The sequence below is a fragment of the Poecile atricapillus genome, chromosome 1 (assembly GCF_030490865.1).
Source record: "Poecile atricapillus isolate bPoeAtr1 chromosome 1, bPoeAtr1.hap1, whole genome shotgun sequence".
Lineage (NCBI taxonomy): Eukaryota > Metazoa > Chordata > Aves > Passeriformes > Paridae > Poecile > Poecile atricapillus.
The window spans coordinates 175073043-175088896 of record NC_081249.1 but is presented as its reverse complement, the minus strand read 5'-3'; the positions used below and the strand labels follow the sequence as shown (position 1 = coordinate 175088896).

Genomic DNA, 15854 nt, shown 5'->3' with positions numbered 1-15854 from the left:
TGAATTATTAAATGTTCATTGACACTCCTGCCTTCAGTATCTTGTTCTGATCTTCCCTTGCTGCACAGATCATCGGAGTATTTCAGTGACCGGTGGAATACACTGGGTTTCCCCAAAGCCTGGATGTACAGGCCAGGTCCACTCAGATGGGCAAATAAACTCCTGTATTTACGGGGCCAGACTAATGCTGCAATCTGCTCTGTGCCATACAGAGCCATTTCACTCATACAAACACATTACTCCAGGCTACACCAGAAGCATGAAATGTGTCAGAGATCCTCTGAGCACCAGGCTGGGTGTTGTGCTTTAACCTGGCAGGCAGCTAAAACTCCCCCAGCCACCTCTCCCCTACTGGAACAGGGGAAATAATCACCAAAAAAAGGCAAAACTCATGGTTTCAGATAGGCACAGCTTCACAGGACAGAAAAGAGAAGTGAAAAAAAATATAATAATGATAAAAGAATACAAAAAACGAGTGATGCACAATGCTTTTGCTCACTACCTGCTGCCCAGTCACCCTCCAGCCCCCCCAGTTTTATTGTTCAGCATGATGCCATATGGTGTGCAATGTCCCTTTGGCCAGTTTGGGTCAGCTGTCCCAGCTGTGTCCCCTCATGGCTCCCTGTGTCCCCCAGGCTCCTCGCTGGAACCAGGAGCTGAAAAGTCCTTGACTTCACACGAGCGCTGCAAAAACCTCAGTGTTTTATCAACATTATTCTCATTCTAAATCCAACACACGGCACTGTACCAGCTACTGGGAAGAAAATTAACTCCATCCCTGCCTAAACAAGGGCTTTGGGAAGCTGGCTGCTGCTCTCACAGTGGAAATACAGGAAGGAGGAAAGCATATGGCTGTACTCTTGTTGTTTAAACATTCACACTTGCTCCTTCAAAAAACCCCACCTCTCCTGAATTTTTCAAGCTGTTTCACCCAACCACACTGCCACCTTCCCCAAAATGCTTTTACCCTTTTATTTTCTGCTTGCTAAAGGCCTCTCTGTGCTGAGTTGCAAAATATTGATAGTGAAGTTTCTTCCTGTTCTCTTTCTTGATTTTTTTTTTTTTTTTTTTTTTTTTTTTTGGTGAAAGACACAAACCCAGGCAGTTTTGCACCTGCAATTCCGGCTGTGCTGCAGACAGAAGTACAGCTGTGGACAGAAGTAGAGCAACACGCAGCAGCACAGGCTGAGATTTTGTTTGGAGGCTCTGAGCTGACAGAAGATAATGGGAGTTTTACAATAAAGGTCCTTCCTGAATGATAAACGACCCCTGGTGCGTTCAAAGGATCTGACAGACCTACCTATTTGTTCTGCTCTGCACAGAGAGGGGATGAAATGACCTAGATCAACACAAAAGGCGCTACAAAAATCAGATTTTCAATGCATATTCAGCAACTCTAGGCAGTAGGCACACAATAGGTATTTAAACAATAACCCTTGTAAAAACCTTGCTGCCTTGTCATAGGATGCTTTGTTTGCTATTTTTAGCTTTTCAAGTGTCAAGAAGCAACAGAAAACAATATTGCTGAACAGCACTGGACACCAAGATAAAACAAGTGAGGCAAAAAAGAAATCTGAAGCAAGCTCCACAAGATGAGGTTAAGTTATTCAAAGCTCTCTTTCCTGCAAGACAGGTGATGTATTTCAGCTTAAATATCCCACTCGATCTGTTCTCAGTGAACAAGCAAGTGACAAGCTGCCAATCCAGCTGAAAAGCTCCCCATCCATCAGGACTTCTCCCGCCCCTGCCCCGCACCGAGCAATGCTTTGTCAGCACCTACAGAATCTGAATCTGCCTATTTTTAACAAGAACACCATCCTGCAATCCTGCCCACCAGAAGGATTTGCAAATCTCTCCAAATACTCCTCCCAGGTCCTGATAACTTTGCCAGCATGAATAGGAAACTTGGGGCTTTCAGAACAAGCCACAGCTCGCTGACAAGGCAGGGAAGATTTCCTTTCCTATCTGCAGTTTGCATGAGTAGGCAGCTGGGATTGTGATGAATTACTATCTCTGATTCCAGTGCTAAGTTTAAAACATTTATTTGGCATAGTCTGTCAGAAAAAAGAACCCACTGCCAATATCAGCTATTGGTATTAGCAAACTTCTTCAGGAGAACTACCAAAGGTATTTCACAGCCTCTCTCTGCCTATAACAGGAGTGTGCTTGTGGACTAGACATATTTATTGACTGAACTGTAATTGAATTTTACTGAATGTTTATCTCAAAACACTGTTTCAAAAGAGAAACTAAAACATCTTGGTTTGAAAATAACTCAGTTACACCTTTTCATGAGGCCAAATCCTTCTCCTGAGCTCAGTGGACACTGAATGCCTGGGAAATTGCATTTTCCATCAACTATTTGTTGTACCTTCCTGTTTCATTTTGGAGCTCAGAGTGCCAGGCTTTCAGCAGCCGGCTCTGCTGAAAATCTCTGTCTTTAAAATCCTGCAGGTTTGATCTCTCTGCACAAATATTGCAAATACAGAGCCCATGACCAGTGCCTGCTCCAAAGCTGGTTTATTTTCTAACCAGTGGGAAAAGATCAGTCAAGGTTTGGATTTCAGTCAGGACCACTCATCATTGATGTGAATGGATTAGAAATCTTTGATTATGCACTGGTGGTCGTAAAAGATTCGCTATTTCATGACAATTGAGCATTTTTACTTGTAAATTTTACTTGTAAATAAACCAAACAGTATTTTTTCCTGTCTGTAGCCTTCCTGCCTGCCACAGTGCTCTTCACCCCACTTGCAAGAGAAAGCAGATTTATTTTGGTGTTATTATTTTGATGCAATAAGCAACTCAGTCGTTCTTTTGCCACACTTCTTAAATTTAGATTCTACTTTTAACTTTGTCTAAAAGCCTATAATCCTACACAGTTTCCCAACTGCTAAGCTCACAGATGCCACTTATAAATTTGATGTGAACATTTAGTAATTTTGTAGGTAGCACTTATGGAAATTATTTGCCAGTGCCACATACACAGGCTGTTGTCTGTGTCAACTTTGATCCTGCTACTTGTATTCCCCATCTTTAATAAGAGTTTCAGAGAAGAAAAGGCATGGAAACAACCCACCTAGAACAGACACAAAGCAGGTTATAATCTCCCTTTTCTTTTCACCTGCTGAGGCCACGCATGTATTTTGTTGTTGTTGTTGTTATAATCATAAATAGTAATGGTAGCATTCATTATGTTTTTATGGGTCTCATCACACCCTAAGTCATTTACCACTTAGTTTTGTCTGTCAAATCTCCCTCAACAGGACAACAGAAGTCCCCACCAAAAAACAAACAAACAAAACAAAAAACAAACAAACAAAAAAAAAACAACAACAAAAAAAACAAACAAAAAAAAACCCCAAAACACCAAAACAAAACAAGGGAAGCAAATATTAAAATGTGTAAAAAATGTTCTATATCCTCTTTATTTTCCAAATCCCCAGGTTCTGTAAATAACACATATCAGTGCCAACAAATAGCATATCAGCTCCTATGGGCTTTTGATGACCTATCTGCAGTAGCTCAATAATTCTCTGGCTTGGAGATTTGCATTTTATGGACCTGAAAATGTTTTGCAGCACATCAACCCATCATGTAAAGATGATGTTCCACAGAAATTTCATTGCAACATGCTGCAAGAGTCCTAAAATTGCAAGCTCTTTCTTTAAAAATCATTTTAAAATCTCCAAACAAATGTCTTTAATCTTCTAAAGACCTAGAAAGACTGTGGCAAGAAAACTTCCTTTTTATAGTTCAGTATTTCTCAGAGATGAGCTCGAAGTGTTAGCTGAGATAATTATCAGAGAGATTATGTAGATTTTATTATCAAAAGGCTTTGTTTGCTCTCTAGTTACATAATTGCTTAGTGTTTGCATGGTGCTCAGAAAATAGAAAGCGCCAGAGAAATACCAAGAGTTATTGATTTAACAGAAAAATAATTCTCCCAAATGGTATTAACTTTTTAAGTTGTCTCGACTATATTTTGAAGATTTCTGGTTATCTGTAGAGCCCCTCAGAGATGTAACTTTGGCAGCACATGAAATGAGAGTTGTGCCTTACCACTCCTGACTTTGGACTATTTCAGCAGAGCTGTGAAACAGCAGGAAGCAGAAAAAAAGGTGCAATATATTGTGTCATCATTTCCTTCACTTCTAGCCTTGCTGGTGACAAAGACCAGCACATTCAGAAGATAAAATCAGGATTTATATCTCAAAGCAGTGCCATAAAGTAAACAATCAATTTAGGGAATCGCTAAATGTTTCAAGAATTGGATAAAACCACATCAAACAAATATTCCAGGCTTGTGTAAGTTTTTAAGCAAAACCCAGACAACCTGAATTCAAAAACACCTTGTAACTTTTAACCAAATTCCAGCAAAGACCTTACAAACATGATAAAAGGCATCTTTAAAGATGAGGCCCAAGTATAAACTTGCCATTGGGCAAACTTACGTACCCAGACCACTTAGCCTTGCAAGCAATGTAAAGATACAACAACTACATAATTTCAATACCTGTTTTCAAGAATTCCAAGTTCATTTCATGATTATTTACAGGTACTGCAGGGTTGCTTTTTTTTTTAGGATGTCAAGAAAGCTTAAAGCAAGTTCACTTTACAAGCATGGCACTGGCCACAGAACTTCCCTTAAACACGAGAAAATCGGATTTTACTTACAGCCAACCATCATCATGGCCACCGAAAAGATCTTCTCCCCATCAGTGGTCGGTGCTATGTTCCCAAATCCTATGGTTGTAAGGCTTGTCATGGTAAAGTAGAGAGAGGATATGTACAAGGAGTCTTTGCTGGGCCCTCCTTCCCACTGCCCCGAGCCCGTGGTGTTGTAGCGATATGGGGTCCCGATGCTCAGGGCCAGCTGGTAGAGCCAGCTGTCTGTCTTGATGGTGTTGGTCAGCTCATCTATGACCTCGTAGTCCCCAATGCTGTACCAGATGCAGGCCAGCCAGTGGGCCACCAGCCCAAACACACACACCAACAGCACCAGCACAGCAGCACCGTATTCCAGGTAATGGTCCAGCTTCCTGGCCACCCGGCCCAGCCGTAGAAGGCGCACCACTTTTAAGGAGCTGAAGAGGCTACTGATTCCCTGGAAAAGAAGAAAAATCATTATTTGATCTGAAATATCCTGCTGGTTAGCACAGAAGGCTGTACAGCAATTCCTGCATCTGCTTAAAATCTTCCAGTGTAATTTTTCAGGCCTCAGATAACAGAAGATCAAACCCTCCTCCCCCTCCAGTGCTTTTGTCCTCATCAGGCTAAATTGAGTTTGGCACTCACTAGGTGGATAAATTATTTTCTTCAAACTCAGTCTTTCAAAGCAACAGAAGGGTTCTGTAGAATCCAAAGCGGAAACAGTAAGTTTATTACAAAAATGAGTGGTTCAGTGCTTCACCAGTCTGAAGTAAATTGGAGACTCTGCTTTGACCTCAAGAAGATAAAAGGAGGTGGAAGAGGAGTCACAGATGGAATACACCAACCCTGTGGAGTCCTCCTGAAGTTTCCCAGAGAAGAGCATTCTATTAAATCCAAGCAGAGGATTGTTATTCTGGCCAAAACGGGGGCACACCTACTTCAACAACCCTCAACATTAAGAGATGCTCGAGAGAAACATCAGAATGTAATTGCAGTGGGAAACTCAGAGTAATCTGCCTATTGCTACTCTCATCCACCAAACAGGAGCTGAGTAACTTCCTCTAGTACAACACTCTCCACCTCTTACTATCCTTCAAACATAACTCTGGATATTTTGTAATTTACAAGAAGTCTCACTGACTGAACATGGAATTAAACAACTTCCACATCACCTTCCTGAGCAAGGGAAATACAGACCACAAGGGATGTGCCTTTGCATACAGGGTTAATTTCCTTTCCAATCAAGAGACATTGCAGATATTTTCCTAAAGTAAGTGTTGGTACAGTATTGGGGATTTTTTTCCTGTCACACAAGATAGACAACATACAAATAAATGGAAATACAAATATTTAGGGAATAAGAGCACAAGGACCATTGGAAAGTTAATAGAAACATCTGAGAGGGGATAAGAAATGTGTATGTCCTTCTCAATGCACAAATGCTTTGGGAGTTTAGAGATGCAAAAAGAGAAAAAAAAATATGCTTTTGATCTACTGCAATCCCATGATATAACTAACTTGTGCATTAAATTAATTAGTGGCTCAAAATAGAAGGTTTGTAAAGGAAAGTTTCTAATATAAAACATTCAGAAGCTGAAGACATTTAATTTAAAGTAGAAATTAAGACATAGAAAGCAATGAGGCAAACATTCCTAGTTACTGTGCCAAGATTAAATTGCCCTTTTCTATGCATCATTATCAAATCAGTCTAGTCAAAACACTGGCTAATTATATTATCAAACAGTAAAAGACTGGAGTTTCTGGAGTTTTCCATATCAGAAAAACATTTATCTCTTTTGCACCTCTGTTTCTTCTTCTTTTGCACCTTCTTTCCCTTTTCCCAACATTTGAAGGGTAACATACATCTGATATTGCTAGATGTAATCTGTTTGGCACACTTCTTGTATGCTTTCCAAATCCTGTTGGAATGTGTTTCAGATCCCCAAATCCTTAATAAATTGAAGCTCTGTATTTGCATTCAAGCTCTCATGATGACTAATACCACAGAGGGAAGTGGAATTTTCCCATTTTGATTTCTGCATTTTGCATTTACACAAGACAGCAATGTAGTTTATCATCCTTATTTCCATCTAAATGTATATCTACTTATTTGCTTTAGGATATATGACTGGGAGACACTCTGAGCAGCCAACTTTTCCAATAAACTGGAAGTCCCTTCCAATATTCCTGACACAATGGACTGTGGCCAGTGAACAACTGAATGAAACACAGAAACAATATCTACACTAAAAAAAAATATAAAATAAAAGAGAGAACTTCAGAGTAGTTTAATAGTTATTCTGCAGCATGTTTCAGTGAGTGAACCTTGATTTTGAAAGTTTACAACTTTCTAAAGAGGGAGAAAACAGCAGGTGTTTTCCTTGTAAGACCAAATGCTGTTGCATCAAGCAGAGATGCATCATTTCTGTTTTAATTAAAGAGTCACCATTCATTTCCAGGATTAAGGCTAGGGAAGCAGTTAGAGACCTGGAATTCAAACTTGGGGGTCCATTTTTTACACCCAGTAGTTTCAATTTGTCCCAGTGGCACAGTTTACACTGCACTTTTTACTGCACAAACAACCCTTGAACAGAAGAGTTTACAGTGTGTCCTCTGTCCCCCACCCACACTCCATCTTCTCTAATTTACATGGACAATTCAGCAGTCATACAAATAATACAAAAATACAGCATTTATTTCAAAGTCTGGGAGAAAGTTTGTGTTGTTATTTTTTTTTTCCTAAGCACAGGTAACAACCACATCTCCTATATATAAAACAAAGAGAAATATTTCATTTTAGCTGACATTGAAATGTACTATTTCCGAGGAGTAATTAATTTAAATAGGTTTCACTGTAAATCTTAAAGCCAGCTCAGTTTGACCCCTTAAGGCCAAAAAATCAAGAGATATATTGAACACTCACATTTCACCTCTAATCTTCCAAAATAGAAAGACAATACTTGAAGCTTCAAAAGCCTCTTCCATAAAGCACTATATAGGAAACAGCAACTAAACAAATGCTAAATGAATATGTGATATATCACATATAGAGTATAGCACACATATATTTTATATATATATGTATATGTATCAATCACATATGCACTAAGTAGTGGTTGGGTCAAGCTGGTACCTTCATACTTATAAAATTGCCAACAATTAATGCACAACTGTTAAAATGCAAAGCTCTGCCTCGGATTCAGCAACAATGTCTTCGATAGAAGTTATGTGAAGGACTAACTGCCTTGAATTACGTTTGGGCAATTAAGAAATCCAGTTTTCTAAACTCAATTGACTGCAGGCTGCCTTTAATTTCATTTTTCTTTTAACTGTATTTATGCTCTGTAATGAATACTTTGGAAACCCTCCTACTCCAGAATGAGCATCTGCTCTGACAGAAGTAACTTCAGCACTCAAGGAACAGAGAGGTGATTAGAAATTGTGAATGGGGCATGTAATCCAGTTTGGCACTGGCATTGTGTAAATTAAGCACATGTTGGATACTGGAGATCCAACCTTCTGGGAGGAGCATTTGTGACTCCATTGCCATTTCAACTGGGCCAACTGTCTGTAACAGCTGCTGGGCTGTGTTCTCTAACTGAGAATATCTCCTTATGTTATCAACCATCTAATCCAGCCCCTTGGGGTTTTGGCTGATGTATTTTACCACGTCCTAATCAGATGAGGACACTCAGCTTGCTCATCATCAATCATCTCAACTGCAGAAATCTTTACACTGAAAAGCCACCTACACCAAAGCTGCATTTTGGGTGTCAAGTTTGGAACCAAATTTCCATCTGACACACATCATCAGTTTAACTATGACAAATGTGAGTCACAGGAGTCCTTCCCAGGGACTTCTAAGGCCATTGGATCAGGAGAAAACAAGAGCAGTAGCTCTGAACCAGCCATTTTTGTACCACCATTTCAATTCAGGAGACAGCTGAAGCCATACAAAAAGGCTGTATATGCTGTCAAATTTATCTAGAAATATATTTTTGGGGGATGGATGTTTAACTTTGGGATTAAATTAGACATTCATGATTAAACAAAGCCCAAGTTGCTTGACACAAGCACCTTGCAAAGTCTGTGTTCTCAAATTCTCTTGATACACTAAGAAGGGAAATTAAATTTGATAGCAGAGGCACAACTGACGACAGCACTCAGTCTGACATGCAGAGGGACCAATCCTTCCTTTTAAACTACCTGACTCTTGCCATTTCAGACCCTAAATGTTACCACACTGTCAAACTGCCATCTTCCAGGACAAAGGAAGTGTCTAAGCTGTGTGTCTGCATCCAGCTGAACTTTTCCAGCCACAGAACTGGAGACAGACGTTTCCAGAAATTGCCAGGCATGCAGTGGGAACAGATCTCTGCACCTCCAGCAACAACAGGGAGCAAAGTTCTCCTGCACTTCATGAATCCCTGATAAGCCAGGCAATAGTAAGGATGAAGCTGATAAAGTTGTGTTATACAGGGGTCAAGAGCCAAACATGCGAGAGGATGAAGGGAACATCGTCACACCAAAGGAAAATTAAGGTTAACACGGGCAGGAAATCATCTGAGTCCACAATGACTCTACCTAAAACCTCCTAAACCAGGAAGAAAGAGTGGAGTCTGTTCTACACTAAAGGAGCAGCAGAATAGCAGATCTGCATGTTTGTAAAATCTGAAAAAGAATAGCTGGTTACTTGCTAACCTAATTAATCTTTTCTGAAGTTGGAAATTATTGCATAAATGCTTTTTTAAAAAGTAAAATAAAAACAAAAACAGCCATTAGTTTCAACCATTGAAATATACAAAATTCTGCTTAAACCTCGAAATTAAATCCCAGTATGCTGAAATGGTAAATCATGCATAACTTTTTCTTTCTACTCGGGAACAATCTGTTTTTAACTCTAGGCACTTTTTCAATTAGATTTCACTCCATGATTTTTTATGTATTTGTTGTTAGCTGTGGGTACACACGCAACAGCAACAACACAAAGAAACAAAATACGCATTTTAAATGTGTTCTAAAACTGAAATATTCCAAGCTTTGAAAATGGGGATCGGTACTGCATCATTAAATGGAAAACACTGTTTTGGGAAAGGTCAGAGGAAAAAAAGAAAAGCTTTTCACTCATTTTTAATGTTCAGCACACGGTGGTTGTGAAGAATTTATGGAGTGGCCAAGAACCAGAGCTATGAAATGTTGGTAGGGCATGCTGTCACTGCAGTCAAAGGGCGATTGCACCATACACAGATATTAAACTAAATTTAAGCTGGTATCTTTATGCTGGACACAAGCAATTACAGCAAAACTGCCATAAAAGTGATCAGATCCTCAGAGGAGTTTGCAGCCAGGGCTCACCTCTGTGCAAGAGCAAAATGGGTTTGTGTGGCTCCAGGCACCCTCCTGGATCCCACAGAAAGCATTCCCACCACAAGATGATGGCCAACTGCTATTATAACTAGGTCCTCCGCCCCTCTGCTACCACTGTCCACCCTGCAGAGGCCAGGGAGGCAGGGGAGGTAGGTTATCTTGCCAGAGGAGACCCTAAAAACGAGGCTCTTTCCCTTTGTTGAGATGGCAGTCACAGCTTTATTTCTTGGGATCTTTCGGGATGACGTTGCAGAAGGGAAAGAGGAAGAGGTATCGATAAGCACTCCTTTTTCAGGACAGGGGAAAGGGGTGTGGGGGAATTTACACAACCAATAAGGGGAACTGGGGAGAACAGGATAAGGGAAAGAACTTACAAGTCTACATTTTCGGGGGTACATTTTTTGGTCATACCATTTTTCCTAACTGCATTACAACAGCCAACCACCCTGCCCGTGTGGACAGCCCATCCTTCCTCCCTGCAGATGAGGATGGGGCATGTCAGGGGAGCAGCTCACCCCATCCATCTCCAACATCCAGGGAGGGGATGAATCACCTCCCTCCCCTCCCTGAGCACACAGGAGCTGAGGGTTATCACTTGCACAGCTTCCGTGAGGAGAAATCAAACCCGTCCTTAGAAACCCGGAGAGCTGGATGTGCACAGCAACCTGAGCTGTGTTGTGGCATCAGAGAAACAGACACTGCCTCCCAATGTGAGGCTCAGCCTGCTCCAGATGAGCTTGGGGAATAAAGGCTGCTAATAACAGGAGGCTGAGATGCTCTGCAGATGCAACAGCATCTTATTTCTTCATTCAACAGGCAATTACTTCACATAATGTGCTGCTACACTACCCTCGGCTCTTGCAGGGTTTTGCAGAAGTCCCCATTGGCTTGAAGGAAGGAATTGAATGAGTTCATAAAAAAGTGAGCAATCACAAAGTAAACTGGACTGGGGTTCTTGCTCTCAAAAGGGCAAGAGCTGGTAAATTATATATATTGAACTAAAGACAGTAATAAATGAAGACAGGTGGACTATGAGAGGTAGAAGAGTCAGTCCTTACATCAACAGGTACAAAGGGTTGTAACTCAAAGAAGAGGAAAAACTTGTAAAGCTGGGCATCAGTTATAAATGAGTAAAATAATCACCCACAGGAGGAAAACAGAAACAGAGAACAGACAATATACAAGAAATAAAAAATTGATCAACAGAAAACTACAACTTAGAAAGTAGAGACAAAGGAAGAATTGCCAAATGCCAGGTTGAACTTTTCCTTGTGAAGAATACTAAAATACCCAAAGATCCTTCAAATTCAAAACTGAAAAAAAAAAGAACAAAACAAAACAAACAAAAAACAAAAACAACTGAAGTGATCAAGCTGCAATGAAGTAAAAATAATCCAGGCTTGGGCTAAAAATTAAATTAATCCTGAGCATTAGTTTCCAAAAATGATGTTGATATTTCCCAGAAAACCTAATACATCAAGAAGGAAATAAACAGATACATTACCTGAACAAATGATAAGGGAAAGCATAATTAGAAACTTTGAGATAAATCAAAATGCAATCAGTGGAGCAGTAGGTTAGCTAAGCTTAGGTTAGCTGGGATCTATCCAAGGTTTCCTGATAGCTTTCTCTGATAATACAGCCCATTTTCTGAACAAAAGAAATGCAGTATTTCAGTAACTTAAGTGGGGAAACTATTATCAAACACAGGGAAAACAGGGAAAACTGGGACACCAGGGTGACTGAAGAACTTGTGGACAGGTGGAAAAATGGAAATCATAAAAAGGGAGTCTACCAGGGGTGACAAGTGGTGACTCCCAGTGATTTTGCTGGTTTCTTAGTGACAAAAACAGAAATAGTATATGGTCACAGAATCTGCTAATGGCACCTTTGGAACACACTGTCAGGTACAGAGAATAACCATGTGGGAATAAAGGAAAACGGGATAAAGCTTGACAATACAGAGTCCCAAGGCATCCATTACACACAAATTAACAAAAATGTCTACAACTACGAGAATCTTTAACTGAAGATTACTGAGAAAGAGAAATATTTGGATATAGGGGTTAATCCCACATACCCTTCCCACATGAGTCAGAGCAAGCAGTGAGCTGCACTCACAGAAGAGGTTAATCCAGCTCCAGGACACATCAGCTGAGTATTGCCACCATCAACAGGAAAAGCCAAACCCCAGTTGCAAAGTGAAGATGAATTCTCCACCTGGAGTAATCTGTAAAGCTCTGCCCTAAAGAGATGTATTTGAACTTCACTTCCTGCAGAGGAAGGCACTTGGGTCAGCCACAAAAATGTTCACAAAATTTCATAAATGAGGTGTCTAGACAAGATCAGTTTGCTTAAACTAAGGGAAGGAAAATTGGTGTGTTTATGCAGGGGAGAGATGACTTTTCTTTCCAAGCACATCGAGGAGATAAACATGAGGGAGGGAAAAGAAAGATTTAACCAAGGAGGTTGGCACAGGGAGGAATGCACAGACTGCAAATTAAGAGAGATTTATTAAGACATCGTGAGGAAAGGTGGATTTTGACCTTTTTAGGTCAAAAAGTTTATAAGTTTGAAGTTTATAGGAGGGGTGATAAGATGAACCTGCTCACCAAACCTGGTGACTCAGAGACTCAAAAGGACCCCGTGGCTTTTACATGGGGTTTTTTTCTGCTTTTGCTTTTATCCCTTGAAAAATCAAAGTGAGGCAAATACAGTCTCAAAGGGGGAAATATTTCACCCCAGCCTAAACTAGAGCACAGAGGAGTTTGCATCTGAGCTAGTAACACTGATGTCACTAAATTCAAGGGTGAGAAATAGAAGTTTTAGGGCAGAATGACTCCTCAGACCTGCTCTGGAGGAGCCACGCCCCAAATGTGCCTGTACCTCCTTGTGCACAATGCCTGGTTTCATGTTTGATCAGGTGAATCCCATGCTTAGCACATTTTGAGATACAGTCCAAATACTTTATTTAAAGATGTGTGGGAAAAATTTTCAATACCTTTCTCTCACCAGAAGTAATAACAAAAAAAACCTCAAAACCAAAAACAATCACCCAAATAAATCACGTAGCTGATTCTGTGTAGTTTAGTACTGAAGCAGTGAAAGAGGCAGGATTTTTGTAAACCTTGGACAATCTCCACCAAACAGTTGTTACATGATGACACACAATGTAAGAGAAAACAAAGTGCCTACAGATTTTGGGAATGACTGAAATGGTGAGCCCTGCCTACATGAGCAGCTGAGCCTGCAGCCACACAACCAAAAAAGTCCTATTCTATGCAGGAGGAGGTAAAGGGTGTTTGAAATGCAACCAGGAAATCATTCCCAAAAGAAATTTTCAAGCTTAGCTACTTAAATAGAGCTTAGCTCTAAAATCCCTGGTTAGCTCCTTAATGCTGCTTTGCTGGAGTCAATGTTAAAATAAATCTTCCAGCATGTATCAGAAATCTTTATTTCCCGGTAAACAATTAATACACTGAAGTTGCATAGTTACAAATCAAAATGAGAGAATGACAAAAATAAAACAGCAACATTTCTGATTTATCACCACTTTAAGAGCAGAATTTAGAGTTGTATTCAATTATGTAGATACACACATGAGTGAAAGGTTTTGCTTCTTCTGCACCAGCTGTTTAGATCCCAGGTCCAGATACAAGCAGAGCCCAATTGATACTTGACCCTGCACCACTGGAAGCAATGGGAGTAGTGACTTCAGTGAGCAAAAATCTGAGTCCTTACAGCAAAATATGAGCAAGTAGGTTTCCTCATGCATTTTTGGAATGTACCCTTAAATTTATTGCTTGGGATTTATCTTCTGGTTTTTTTTACCAGGGTGATGGAAAAAGTCTCTTTTTTTTTTTTTTTTTTTGCCTCTAACACAAATGTCAATAAGCTGTAACATTATAAATAAACTCCCAGTGAACTGTTTATGGCACAACTATACAGTGCAGCACATTTCAAACAGTAAATAACTGAGGTAATAAAGAGAAGGGTGATTTCAAAATATTTCTTCTAAATGCAAGTTAAGGGAGATGTGGCATCTTGCACTATTTATTTCTTAGTGCATCAGTGTGATCAAAAATAGGGGAAAAAAGACAGTATCACAAAATATGGTAATTTTCACTCATATAGGGAAGGTGGGTAGAGGACAAAATGGGAATTTGTGCTACTCCCATCAGCATCACTTCAGTGAGCATCTGATCAGATTATTTCATGTCCTCATCTCCTTTGTAAGCCTTCCCTTCCTTTGTGAGCAAAAGGGATCACACAGGACTCCAAGCTTCCCTTGAAGGTGCTCCACAAACAATTTCCTCTGCTGGACTCTGTCAGCTTATACGACTCTGACTGAAGATTTGCTTTAAATGGCTTGTACCCAACATCTGCTTCCCAGTAATATATACATCACATTAAAAAGAAAAAAAAAAATTTAAAAAAAAAGGAAAGAAAAGGCAAAAAAAAAAAAGAGAACTGGGATGTATAATTACAGTTCAGTATGCCATTATCCACATCAGAGAGGTGTATGAGGCTATCAGATCACCCACCACCCCCTGCACTGGCTCTGGCTCTGCTCCTTCCTGTCAGAAGTTGCCCCTCCCATCATGGAGACATTCAGGTGTCTCCACAGGGAAACCTGCAGATATATCCCAGACCTTGTATAGCATTAAAGTAGCTGATTAGTTAATTAAGAGAAAAAAAAATTTAAATCTGATTAATTAAACAGTGGCAGAACTTTAATAAAACCTTAGAATAAAAGCCAGAGAGACGAGGTGCAGTTCTGCAAGTCAGTGCAATGGGGTGATAGAGCTGAGTAAGTGAAAGAGGTGAAAATGGTTGAAAACCTACAAAATGTATGCCTACAGAGGATACATTTATAACTTAATACCATACCCATGCCACTGTATTATTCTGTTGTGGGTTTTCACATACTACAACAGAATGACAACATTCTTCATATTTAATTGTCTTCTGAGTGCATAACAAGGGAGGAAATGCCAGGTCCCATGGTTAGTGCTTCTGTTGTGACTTGCTAGGAATTTGCATCATAGTTTAACACTTGGTTGCAGCCAGGATTTAGTTCTGGGAATTATTTTCTCCATGTTGGCCACCTAGATTTAAAAAAGGTAGCTGGCCATAGACTGTACTTCAGAGCCAAAGTCACACTCTTGAAACACACCAATTTATCTTCACCTTCACTCAGCCTGATTGGTGCCCAAAAACCCTCCTTCAAATACCTCCCACAAAGGGAATGTTTGCTGTAAAGCACTGCAGGTGTGAACACGGCTACAGCAGCTTAATCAGCTTCCATTTGCTTTCAATTTACAGACACTGCAATTTTAGTTCCTATTAATTGCAGCGATACAAAGAAGTTTCTGACAGTGCTGAAATAGATCGATAATAGTAATTAAAAGAAAATTACAATTACAAGGAGTCCATGCTTTAATATGCCCTGCACAGATCACTAAATTTTAAAGGCCACTGAGTCACGTAGTCTTACATTATTAAACAACAGGCACAGAACTTTGGTTTAGGTCATTTAAATTTCTCTGCTTTCACTTCCAGCCATCAGCTTGTGAAAATTAATTTCTGCAGAAAGGATGATCTTTTATAAACTCATCTGAAAACCATCTGGATACCACCCTGACTTCGTGTCCCTTCCTTCGCACTACGTGACATGGCATTTCAGCACCATGTTGCTGGCAGAGAGGAGATCCAGCTCCTAGGTTTTATTTCATGACAAACTCAGAAATTCATGAATCTCAGTTAAAATTCCCAGGGGAAAAAAACATATTTTCAAAGTAGTAAGAGGCTTTTTTAGCTGAATTTAACCCTAA

General features: G+C 40.0%; 1 protein-coding gene across 1 annotated transcript in view; it reads right to left on the bottom strand.

Moving 5' to 3' along the window:
* The window catches only part of KCNH5 (potassium voltage-gated channel subfamily H member 5), a 148429-nt gene that overhangs the window by 85661 nt on the left and 46914 nt on the right, over positions 1-15854 (bottom strand). The window contains exon 7 of the mRNA XM_058833832.1: positions 4678-5107. Coding sequence (XP_058689815.1) covers positions 4678-5107 — 430 coding nt within the window. The remainder of the gene's footprint in view (positions 1-4677; positions 5108-15854) is intronic.